Source organism: Salarias fasciatus, chromosome 18 (genome assembly GCF_902148845.1).
Source record: "Salarias fasciatus chromosome 18, fSalaFa1.1, whole genome shotgun sequence".
Lineage (NCBI taxonomy): Eukaryota > Metazoa > Chordata > Actinopteri > Blenniiformes > Blenniidae > Salarias > Salarias fasciatus.
The window spans coordinates 9,783,436-9,795,534 of record NC_043762.1 but is presented as its reverse complement, the minus strand read 5'-3'; the positions used below and the strand labels follow the sequence as shown (position 1 = coordinate 9,795,534).

Genomic DNA, 12,099 nt, shown 5'->3' with positions numbered 1-12,099 from the left:
TCCAAATAAATAATATTGAAAATACAGAAAATGAACAATTCAGACATGTGCGTGAGAGGGAGAGGTGACAGCTCTGTGTTTTTTATCCCATCTGCTGGTGAAGTAGCTGTACTGCAGGTGACATCAACTTTATCCTACACTATTTTAAAAAGATTGAAATTATGTCTATCCGTCCGTCGACTTTCTCACATCTGAGTCGTAAATTGCTATAAATGCACATGCACAGTAAGAGAGCCGCCCAGCACACCTGAGGCTGGTCACGCTGGCCGCCGGCGGGCTGTGGATGTGATTTACATGAACTCCCGCAGGGTGTGACGGTGCGTCTGGATCACTTCAAAGTGGAGAAAGGAAAGTGGGAATAGAGGATGTGTGGGAGGAAAAGAAATGACAGCATGCAGTGAATGAAGGATAAAGTGGAGGGAGGTAAACAAGAGGCATGCTATAATGTGGCAAGGAAGAAAACAATGGATGGACGAGGGAAGTGAGGTTGTACCTGGAGGCAGTGACCACCTCCCTGTTGGTGACGGGCTGCGTGTGCGAGCGGTCCTGAACTCGTCTCAGGCGTCTGTCCACAGCAGCGTTTCTTGATCGCGGTTTGGGAACGCCTCCTTCAGACGTCCGTTCCAGCTCCTGGAAGAAAACACTGATTTTTAATCAACAATATCAATGTTTTTTCAGTGACACTGCTTCTTCCTGGAAGTTTCAGATTGTGGACTCTCTGTAAAATTGATCATCTGTGTGAAATCCACTGAGAGTAGGACGTACCCTGAAGAGAGACCTCTTCGCAGCCACACTCATCTTTGCTCTCTCATCCAGTTTTTCTTCATCTGATGAGCAAAGAGAAGAGAAGATTAGGTTATGTTAGAGAAGAGAAGGTTATGTTAGATTCAAATACTGAAGGAGCATCATTCACACTGTGATTTTTAATTTGCTGTTGTCAGTGCGCACCTTCAGGGTCTTGAAGTTGCGATGGACTGAGACGAGACCTGCAGAGAGAGAGAAAAAAAAGAAACATCAAGCGTCTGCATCATTTTTTACATGAATGAAGCACCTTTGGCCCACACTGCCATGCATTTCAAAAGAAATCACTCCCAACAGCTCCAGCAGATTGCTTCAGAGAGCCCCTCCTGTACCTATCGGACTCCAATCGCTCTGCAGAGGTGATGGGCTGGGTCCTAAACCTTTCCGACATGCGGCTGTCTCCTGGGGTGATGTAGCGTCGAGGCCTCCGAGCAGCCCTGTCTCGGTCACTGCCGCTAGCCGGGTCTACCTCCATAGCTGAGAGGTCTACTTTAGTGGTCTCACTTTTGAGATGTTTTTTTTTTTTTGGAAAGATTGACGAAGACAACGACAACAACAAAAAAAGAAAAGGTAGAATAATATTAACAACGGTTGGCTGTGTTGACTTTAACAGGAACTGCAGAGTCTCACACATCGAAATGTTACAAAGGTGCGATTTCTGAAGAAACCAGAGGGGAAACATTTCTCAATTTGTCTAAGAATACATGATCTGTATTTCCTGACTATGAGACTTCAGTACAGATCTCAGCAGCGGCCTTGTTTACATATGAACGATTGACTGGAAATCACTTCTGCAAAGCTTCACAGTAATGAGCACCACAGACGTGAAGGCCACAAATGTTGTAGTTTGCATGTCAGGCCACTAGTTGGCGCTGCATTTTGTAATAAAACCATGCATGTCTGCATGCAACGAACAGTAAAATGTAATAGCTAAAAGCCATTATTTCTTTCTTTATCTACACCCAGTATCTGTAACTATTTACTATGACTGCAGCGTCCATATGTTTCCCCGGTTCCACTGAGAGGTGGAGGAGGGTGTTTTCTAAATGTTGCACTCTGCAAGCTGTTTGCAAAAAGAACCGTTTCCAAAGTAAATTCACAGTATTCACATTACAAAACTTGTGTAAACAGGAGTAAAAATCTATTCATGTGAAACTCCGGGGGACGTCTGAATAAGTACGTGCTGCTGTTGTCTGCTTAGCTTTTTCCATCAGTGCATCAGAACTGCCAGTTCTGCTTTCTTTATATTTTTTAAAAGGCAGTTTGTTGTTCAGCTGTGCTGAGGGTAACTCCCTCCACCGCCTCAAAATCGCACCCTGTACGTTACACAAGCTGAGCCATTGCTTTATGTTAACATGCAGCAGCAGGTCTACGTCAAGGAGGATGACTGAGGTCAGTAAAAAGTTAAAATTGCAAACATTAGCAAAACAAAAAACAAACAAACAAAAAAAAAACCAATACACTTTGATTCCATGCCACACAATCACACACTGCAGCAACATCTGCTTTGATTTCTTTCTTTTTTGTTAGATCGTTATTCAGCAATGCAACACAGAGCCCCATGCCGTTGGACCTACAACTCAGGCTTCCGGTTGGCGTTCTCCAGATAAGAGTGTCGCAGCTGTGCCACCGACACCCTGGTGTCCAGCGCGCCCATCTCCCCGTTAGCCACCCCCGGCGGGGGGGCGGCTCTGGGCGCCTCCCTGCCGGCCGCTGCTCTCTCCATGCGGTACATGGCGGAATGCTGGCTCACTCCGATGTCCGACATGGAGCGGGTTCGTATCTTGGGTTTGGGCCCTCCGCTCATCTCCGCGCCTCGTTGATTGGCCTGAGGTAAAGCCGAGCCCCTCTGGAGGTAGACGGCGGAGTCGACCCTCTGGGTGCCTGACGGAGCGTGCTGCTGCCTCTGGGACTCGAACTCCATGTCCATGTGGACCTCCTGTTTGCTCGGGGGGTCTTGCTGGTGACTGACATGCTCGGGCCTTTGCAGCTCGTACTCCTGCAGTCTTTGAGACTGGTGTTGCCTCTGGTTGTCCTGGACCTGCTGCTGTGGCCTGTGAGGGTCTTGTTGTTGAATTTTAGCAGCGTGCTGTCGTCTTCTTGGCTCTTGAGTCTGTTGTAGCGTTTGCACCTCTTGAGGCTGAATTTGATATACAGGATCTGTGGATGGATGCTGGCGATGCTGCTGTCCTGCAGAGGTGTGCGCAGGCTGCATAGATCTATAAACTCTCTCCTCCGGACCGTCATGGCTGGAGGGATGCTCTCCCCTTCGCTCTCGGATTCTTTCAACGTGCCTCTCCCTCCCCCTCTCCCTCGGTCTCTCCCGATCCCAGTCCTCCTCACTGCGACTCATCCTCCTCTGTTCTGGGCTGCCGCTCTGCCAGTCCATGTCCTCATGCCGGCCTCTATGAGGGTCGTCGACACTCTTTTCCCTTCTGCGGATCTCTGAAGGTAACACCGCCTTCCTGCTCTTCAGCAGGCCTTCTGTGTGGGCCTCTTCTTTCAGGGCCTGCCTGGCCTCCAGCCTTGCATCCCTGTGAGCAGCGTAGATCTGGTCGGCACTCACCCTCCTTCGTGGCTGCATCTCAGGAGGTCCAGAAGATTGAGCATTAGCCACGGGTGCCGTCATGGCCAAATAGGGCTGGGAGTCCGCGGCAGGACCGGAGTGTTTGTTCTCCGAGGTGGAGGAAGGGTGGGCCGTGTGGCCGTGGGCTGGACGGTGGTCTGGACTGGGTTGAGGCTGCAGAACAGTCCTGTGCTGGGCGGGCTCTGAGGGCTGAGCGCCCGGAGCGCGGTGTCTGTGTGTCTGGTGTCTGTCTGGGCTCCAGTCAGGAAGCCTCTGAGCAGCTTCGTCCCTGGACAATCGCTCCCGTACTCGGATTCTTCAGGAGAGGAATGCACAAGTAACACACAAGTTCAATGAGAAGCTTCCAGACTCACCAAAGTTAAAACTGAAACGACGTGTCTCTCAAAAGAACATTAACTAAAGTTACACAAACACAGGTGAATAATGAGCAAACCAACAGCAGTTCAATTGTTAAATGAGAGATTTGAGAGGCGTTACTGGACACACATCTACATAATGATCAGGATAATGACAATGATCAGGAGGGTTCAACTTCTGAAAATCTCACTATGCCTGAAGGAACTTCAAGAACAAAGTTCAAAACATAACACTGTCATGGACCAAACCAATGTCAAGTAACGGTAGACTGCTGCATTACCTAAGAGATGTCCAGCTCCACGTTATCATTTCAGATGAAGTGATGAACTGCTAATGCCCCCCAAAACCAAGACTGTGTTCATGATGCAGACACACAACATGTCAAAAATGTTGTGAAGATTTGAGACTTTTATGACAAAATAAAATCCTATTTATGGCAGCAACACATCCCACAAACCTGGGACAGAGGCGACGAGAAGCAGTTATATATAGCCGTTAGATTACGTTTCAGCGGTTCACAACACAACCAAGTATAAAAATAGCATCTTAGAGATGCAGAGTTTCTCAGAAAAAGACAAAAGAAACTTTCAGATGAACACACTGTTCTGCACGGATCCAAAGTATGGCCGTTTGTCTCCTCGCCCACCAGCACCCTATAACCTTCTGCAAATGTACACATAGTCAAGATACAACTTTTTTGATATTGGATTAAAGAGAACCAAACGAAAGTTAATGTCTTCATGAAATCTCAGTACATGTCACTCTCTAATTGTGTTGTTTAAGTTCAGCACTTCACCCTGCTACGCCACATACTCTATGTAGGTCATTTAAATCCACAAATACAGCTACAAACCCTTTACTTCAATCTTTACCGACTGAACCAGAGATTTGGTCTCTCCAGAGTCTCATGGGGGAAATGAGAGTCTAATTGCACTGACGCTCCGAAGTCACAGTACAAGCCTTGGATATCACTTGACAGGGGTGAACAGGCCAGAGCCATGAGTCTGTGGATCTGTTACTGCCTGGAGCTGACTAATGCCGTCACACGATCAGCTCCGGTTCACTAATACCAACACCGTGCCGCTCGTGTCGCCCAGGGCGCAAACACCTACACTTTAACAAGGAGACAGATCGAATGAATTCCACTGAGATTACTGAGAAAATAATAACTTTTATGATCATGTTTATAGACAAGGTTTCTCATTTTGTAAGACCATGGATAAAGTCAGTGAGTCTTACAATGAGCTAAAAACACAATCATAAACAAATGAAATGTTTTCACATGTAACAAATCACGCAGTATATTAACCTATCAACATAAACTCTTCCCTGTAAAACAGCCTCGATGGGTGTGTATGTTATTCAACTTGCAATTTTTTTGTGGCATGAAATGGATCAAGATCAAGAGTCAGTTTGATCAAGATGGAAAACAGCTTGTCAGTGTCTGGTATGGGATGGAAAAATGTTAACTTGTGAGACTACGTTAGGAATGAGAGGTCATCTTTTAACCATTTGACCAAGACCAATACATCAGTAAAACTGTTATGCAGTAAAGGGATTAAAAAGAGGATTACAAATGAATGAAATCTAATAAATATTACATGTTTGCTTCACTGGGGAGAGTTAGCCTGCTGTCCACCAGGAACACGTTATCAGGAAATACTGGTTTCACAATCAAAATCTTCAACAAGGTTTTCTCTGCATGCGCCAAAATGTTTTGAAAAAAATTCAAATCTCAAGCATCATTTTTCCAAATCCCTTATCAAAGAAAGCCTGGATCTAAGTGAAACCAGTAGCCGAGCACTGCCTGTGTTACCTGGTGGACGGTAAATGTTTGGTGACAGGTTCACACTGATCCCCAGCGGACGGTACCTGGAGGGGCGGCTGACGTCTGTCTGACTGTCGCTCTCTGAGTCTGTGTTCAGAGACCAGTCGCTCTTTGACAAGGCGGCCAGGCTACGGGACCATGTGGTGAAAGTATCAAACCCTCATGGTTAATTACAGATGTAGAGACGGGAGCTACAGTGCTGGAAATGTTTGAGGAGTACATCCATCCATACAACTCATATAGATGTCATTAGCGTCCTGTTTTCTCTTCCTTCAGTGTCATTAAGTCCGCCTTCACTTTCGTTAGATATCACGATTTAAATTCCTTCAGCGGAGCTTGAGCGCCAAGTTCTTAGTTGATTAACCAGGATGTAAATTGGATTTACTTCCAGGGACAAGTCAGGAAATCACATCTAGCGATCCAATCCACCCTGTCAACCTACTGCTTATCCATCCATCCATCCATCCATCCATCCATTCATCCATCCACCCATCCATATAAGTATGTTTTCCATTTACAGGCTTATGACTGAAGTGATTAGCAGCTCACGAATCAGAGTAAAAATAAACATGAGAAAAGCAAACGTTTGCCTGAGACTGAACTCAGTCCAAAAATACATCAGACACAACGTCAGACGCTGTGGGAAGTGTCTGCCGGTGCACACGCGAAGACTACTGGAAGAATTCACATGCACAACGCTGCCTGCTGCTACTTCGTCATACAGTTTCATGACGGGACAAACAAGCTTATACTGAGATAGTATGTAAGTTGTTTTTTTGGCATATACGAGGACTTTATATCAGAATCTGACATGTCTCTTTAGGACTGCGTGATGGACTCACCCCTGTCTGTTGAGGATGCTCTGGGCCTGCTGCTCGATGAATAAGTCCCCAGGTGAGATGCCGTAGCGGTTGGAGGGCAGGGATGCTCGGCGGGCGGTGCGAGGAGAGCTGGGCACCGCGGCGATACTGTAGTCCCTGGTGGAGGCGGGGCTTGGCTCGGGGTGGGCGGCGTCCTGGGGGTGGGGATGGTGTTGCATCTGGGGCTGAGGCGGATGCACCTCCTGGGTCCTGCTTCGGGGAGCAGCTGGACGCTCCTGAGCCGCGCCGCGCCGGTAGTTCTCCATGTTCATCACCCTTTCCCGCTCTGAAAACCTGCCGTGTCTCTCCTGAGTGGGCGGAGCGGCTTGGTTCGTGTGGGCGGGGCTCTGTGTGTTACCGGGTGTGGGGTCTGGGTGAGTCCTCATGTAAACTCTGCCCACCCCGGAGCGGTACGGCACTCTTGGCTCTTGCTTCTCTTCTTCTCGCCTGGCGTTGGGCTGTCGCTCGTAGGTGTCCGTGTGACGCCTGGAACGATAGCGCGGCGTGTAATCGAGCTCCGCCTCCTGGTCCAGGTGGATGCCGTACCGCTCCGACAGCTGGCGCCGGCGCTCGGCTTTGTAGCGGGCGATGCGTTCGGCCTTGGAGGTCATGCTGGCCGTGTCCGTCTGGCTGGACGTCGGCGTGGTGGGCGTGGCCAAAGTTACCGGGTCCACGTACACCAACACCGGGTCGGGACGACCACCGCCAACGCCACCTTTGACCTGAGCGGCCCTGTCTGGAGACGACACCTGCTTCTGCGGCGCTTCCAGCTCCTCCCGACTGTAACGCCTCACTGGGAGACAAGGAGGAAAGAAATACTTTATTTTTTGATCACGTCTGTGCTTGACAACCAAGAATAATCTTTCCTTTATGTCACAACCCAATAAAAACTGTTCACGTCGAGGTTCAGTTCAGATTTTCACACACACACCGACATTTAAAGGCAAAACAAGGCAGTCACAGGGAGAACATGCAGACTTGAGTCCTCTCATTGAGCGCTGACCACTGCACTACTGTGCTGCATGGCTTTATCCATTAAGTTCTTAAAACAAACTCATGTAACTCTGGGGTTCTTCCTGCAGAATGCAACAACATGCAACAGGCCAGTTTCCCCAGATAGACAAAGGCGTGCTCTCGTCATGCAAGTTGGTCATTGCTGTGAAATGATTGTGGAAATGTTTTAAATTAACAGAGCTTCAGAATGTCGCAGTTTGATTGAGTCTTTGGTGATTGCGTTGACCGCAATTTGCATTTCTTTGGCTGACGTTTCGGTTGTGTGTAGGCAGCGTGACAACTCCTCACAGTGCACCGTGCCATGCTTACCCATCACACAAGGCTCACAGGGGTCTGAGGCGCGGGTGTACCGCGGCGGATCCTCCTCCAGCATCCTGTTGGCCACCAGACCGCCGTGCACGAGTGCAGGCGGGACATCGCTCTCTATCCCCTCCAGGCGCCGGGCTATCCTCTCCTTCCTGTCACAAACAACAGGCGGGGTCAGGGGTCAGGGGTCAGGGGTCAATCGGCTGTGGAGCCACATGTGGCTCTTTGGCCCTTCTGTAGTGGCTCCTTGAAGTTTTCTAAATAAACAGTTTAAATAAATAAACTGGTACAATTACTAAAATGGAGCGGGGGGCTGCTAAAATGGGTGAACTTTCTAAAAGGAGAAAAACAAACTTTAAATGGGAGAAAAACACTGAAAAAATTGTTCAAATGGCTAAAATGTCCTTCCTTCTTGTGGCCACAACACTCTCTAGCTCCTCCTTGTAAATAGTGTTTGCTGTTTTTTGATTAATTCAATCATTTCTGTGCTTATATTAGTCACTGTTAAGCCTTGTACATGTAGATAAATGATATTACTTATCCTTTTATCCTCTTATTTGATATTCAATTGTGTGGAGCAATATTTAAAATAATTCTCCTCTGGGATTAATAAAATATTTCTATTCTATTCTAAAATGTCCAAAATTGTCTGGAAAATGCTGGAAAAGAAGGATGAACCCACTAAAATCAGATACAAAAACAGCTGAAAATGTAATGAAATGTGCACCATCCTGAATTGTAAATGAAACTTGATAAATGCAGCGTAAGATACGGTTTTTGAATCTGCATTTATTGAGTATTTCTTACCTGTTCATCCCCAAATCCTTTGTGACAGTTCCCTCGAAGTATTTCTTCAACTCTGAAACTAAAAAGACAGAGGAGTAATTCAGAAATAGTGAAAATAACACCGTTTTTCCTGTGTCGTCTGACTCTGAAGTGACACCCACCCTTGGGAAGAACAACCAGAAGTTTGGCATCGGTGTCTGAAACGCTCTTGACCAATGCGGTCTTGTCATTCAAGGGGAAGTCACTCTGAAAACTGAAGAACACAACAGAGTCACAAACCTCAAATGTAGTGGAGGAGAGTAACAGCCTATTGCTTGTATGAATTTGTCAACTGATCCTGAATCGGAAGGCCAACAGGATTTCTTTCTTAGTCATGACCGAACTTCCTTAATTGAAGAGGTCTTAAAGAGGTAAAGCCGAGGTAAAGGTGACGGCCGATCATGATCCAACTTAAGAAGTAGGCCATCGAATCCTGACTCTTGTCCGATTAGAAACGCACAGTCAAGGTGTCTCCCGTTTATTTTTACCCGACAGGAAATAATTCAACCAGTCACACCAAGCAAGTTGAATAAACTCAACCAGCCTTCACTGAGAGATAAATCTAACTCTGGATTATTGATCTCTTTCAACCTTCATCTTTATTTTATTGCCTTAGCAGTTTTTGTAGAAGTAAAGCTAATTTTCTCTAATGCTTTAATGCCAAAATGACCTGCGAGTTCTCCTTAAACTAATGCAAAACGGGGCTTGGTGCACAGTGGTCCTAAAGAAGGTATTATGGCTTTAATGCCATGTGAACAAAAAAGTGTCTTAGCGTAAGCTGTTCCAGCATCTCCAGCTTTCAGAGCGTACTTAGCATGATAAGCTGAAGCACTCCAGTCGCTATATGTTTTTCTTATGAGTGTATATTGATGACGAGGCAAAAACACAAGGAGGCATTAAAGGGAGCAGAAATGTCCGGTGTCATTTTCTGCAGCTCTACTTTGTTCCTGATGAGATAGAAAATCATGGCAGCATAATTCTTTTTTATCTTTCCCATTTAATCTATATAATCTATGAAAAAAAGAGCATTTTTTCCTTTCTTTTTTTTTTTTGGGGGCACTTACCTTAAGGCGTCTGTTGGCAAAGAGGTTGAACTGCAAAGTTTGTTGGGAGCTTTAGATTCAAATCCTGCAGAGAGAAACAAAGTTCAGTCAGAAATTAATCAACTTTGAGTGTACAAGCACATTATTCATGTCAAAACGTGCTTTTTTTTTTTATTTGAAATCCTTTATTTTAATATATTTGACATCAAAGTCAGTGTTGTATTCCTGTAGATATTTCATGTAGAGCAGGGGTGTCAAATACATTTTAGCTCAGGCGCTTCATGAAGCTCAATTTAATCCTAGTAGACTGGAGAGGTAAACCAGAGCCAAAATAACCTTTAAATTTCAATGAAACTTTCAGGTGCAATATACAGGGAAATGTTTCAGTGCACTAAAAAAATAAATCATTATTGCAATCTTGAATATCAAATCCCATTGAGGAATTCTGGACAGTTTCAGAAGACCGTTTCTGAATCACAACTCTCAAGTTTCCATCGGTCTAATCTGAACCGTGACAACAACAGATATCCTGATTAGAGCATTTTGAAAAATTCTGGAGTTTTTCCTCTTGAGGATCTCACGTATTGATTGTGTTGTCTGGTTCTGCACCGCTTGCAGATTAAAAAACTGTTGAAATCTGACAGTAAGAAGAGGCGGGTGGAGGTGTGGGAGTTTTTTAAAATACACAGTTTGAGATGACAAAAGTAAAAAAAAGTTGATTATGTGCTGCAGAAGCAGAAAAACACTCATTACAATTCACAGTCCTAGGGAAACTCTCTATATTGACTGCATAGCTCAGATTTATTCGTTGTCTTGCATTATATAGCAGCCTGCATATACCATCAAAAAGATTTACTGTTGAAAAGTGAATTTTTCTCACTTTTGCCTTCACAGATGTTACACTGTTATCATATTTTAATAGTCTGTTCCATTCTGAGAGCAACCCCACAATGACTGCCCTTTAAAAAGCAGCCATTCAGGGGGCTGTCGTCCAGTTCCCAGCAGATAGCTGATCCCCTCACGCTCATGTCACAGCAACAGCAGCCCGTTGTAAAGTTCTCCCAGTATAGGAGACAGATCGTCTTACGGCCGCAGACGCCTCCAGAACATCTCCGACTTATTTTGGCCGCCACGACTGAGCAGCCATGCAGAGCAACTCTCTGAAGGGCTGAAAGTATTGCTTTGGACAGTGAAGTGATGGGGGGCAAAGTCCAAACAGGTATCAAGTTCACGGCCCTGATGTTTGCTGGGAAGTGACCTTGATGAGACACGAGGATGTGGTTTGATGTTTGACAGGATGCGAGGTACAAATCGCCGAGGTTTAGAAGTCTGGACTTCTTCCCTCTATGACTTGACAAAAAAAAAAACTTTTCCACAACCGTCTGTAATCTATCAGCATTTGTCACATTCGCAGCCGGCGTGACTCTGGAGGAGGTGTGTTTGCGTCTCTGGCCGACTGAGACTTCCTCCGGTGGAAAGTCCCTCGTACCAGTGTCAGCCCGGCTTTCCTTGGAAACGGCGGCAGGTTGTCAACAAAACACGCAGCGTGCGGCTCAATCGAGGCTGGCAGTGCCAGAGAGCAGCTTAGGCTGCTGACGGTCCCAAAGTGAGCGCGGCGAGGAGAGGGATTTTCTATAAATATTCAGAGGTACAAAATAGACTCGGGGAGTAAACCTGTCTTTCGCTTTCCTCACAATCCGTGTGGCGCATCTAGAACCTTCTGATGCTTGGAGAAATCTGACATTTAGATAATGCACACCACCACATTCACAGTACCAATGTGGCCATAGAAATCCACCAATTGCTTCTATACCAGATTAAAATGTCAAAGCATCTCTAAAAGTATCAGGTTACAACAACAACCACCATTAAAATGATACTGAATCAATAAATGAAAACCCAAACAGCCGCCACACTGGATCGTTTCACCCATTTAGGAAGTGATAAACTCTCCCAGACTGATCTCTACAGCTACGCACACTCAACACCAGCCAGTCCTTCTTCTTCTTCTACTGGCCTTACCTGGGCCGTAGGGCTGCTCATGGTTCACATGGTAACTAGAAATCCATGGGTTTCGAAACATGTTTAAGGAGAAGGAGCAGGAGGAAAGAGGCCGCCGCCGCCGCACTCGCCTCCGGCCGCTCTGCTGCTGATGGTGATGGTGATGGACAGCGGGAGACCGGGGCCGCTACCGGCAGGCAGACAGGCAGGGATGGAAGTGCCGACGCTAACGCACTGACACACACACGCACACGCACATGCACATACACACAGCAGAGCGACTTCCCCTGGCTACAAAGCAATAGGCTGCCTACGCTGACTGGCAGTGTGTGTGTGTGTCTGTGTCTGTGTGTGTGTGTGTGTGTGTGTGTGCATGAGTGTGTGTCAGCGTGCATGTCAGTGTTTATGTGCACGAGAGAGAGAGAGATAGAGAGAGAGACAGAGAGAGAGAGAGAGCACAGCAGGGTGCTAAAGCAG

The 12,099-nt window shown here is 46.4% G+C and overlaps 1 protein-coding gene across 3 annotated transcripts in view; it reads right to left on the bottom strand.

Moving 5' to 3' along the window:
- The window catches only part of svilb (supervillin b), a 32,867-nt gene extending 21,148 nt beyond the window's left edge, over positions 1-11,719 (bottom strand). For 2 of the 3 annotated variants that reach the window (XM_030114527.1, XM_030114528.1), the window contains exons 1-12: positions 11,644-11,719; positions 9,643-9,706; positions 8,701-8,792; positions 8,561-8,618; positions 7,757-7,905; positions 6,416-7,226; positions 2,379-3,683; positions 1,134-1,304; positions 949-986; positions 766-827; positions 494-630; positions 248-331 (exon numbers count right to left, since the gene is read on the bottom strand). In XM_030114527.1, coding sequence (XP_029970387.1) covers positions 248-331; positions 494-630; positions 766-827; positions 949-986; positions 1,134-1,304; positions 2,379-3,683; positions 6,416-7,226; positions 7,757-7,905; positions 8,561-8,618; positions 8,701-8,792; positions 9,643-9,706; positions 11,644-11,704 — 3,032 coding nt within the window. In that variant the 5' untranslated portion in view covers positions 11,705-11,719. The remainder of the gene's footprint in view (positions 1-247; positions 332-493; positions 631-765; positions 828-948; positions 987-1,133; positions 1,305-2,378; positions 3,684-6,415; positions 7,227-7,756; positions 7,906-8,560; positions 8,619-8,700; positions 8,793-9,642; positions 9,707-11,643) is intronic. The other variant, XM_030114529.1, reaches the window with a different exon arrangement.
- Positions 11,720-12,099: the final 380 nt, after the last annotated feature.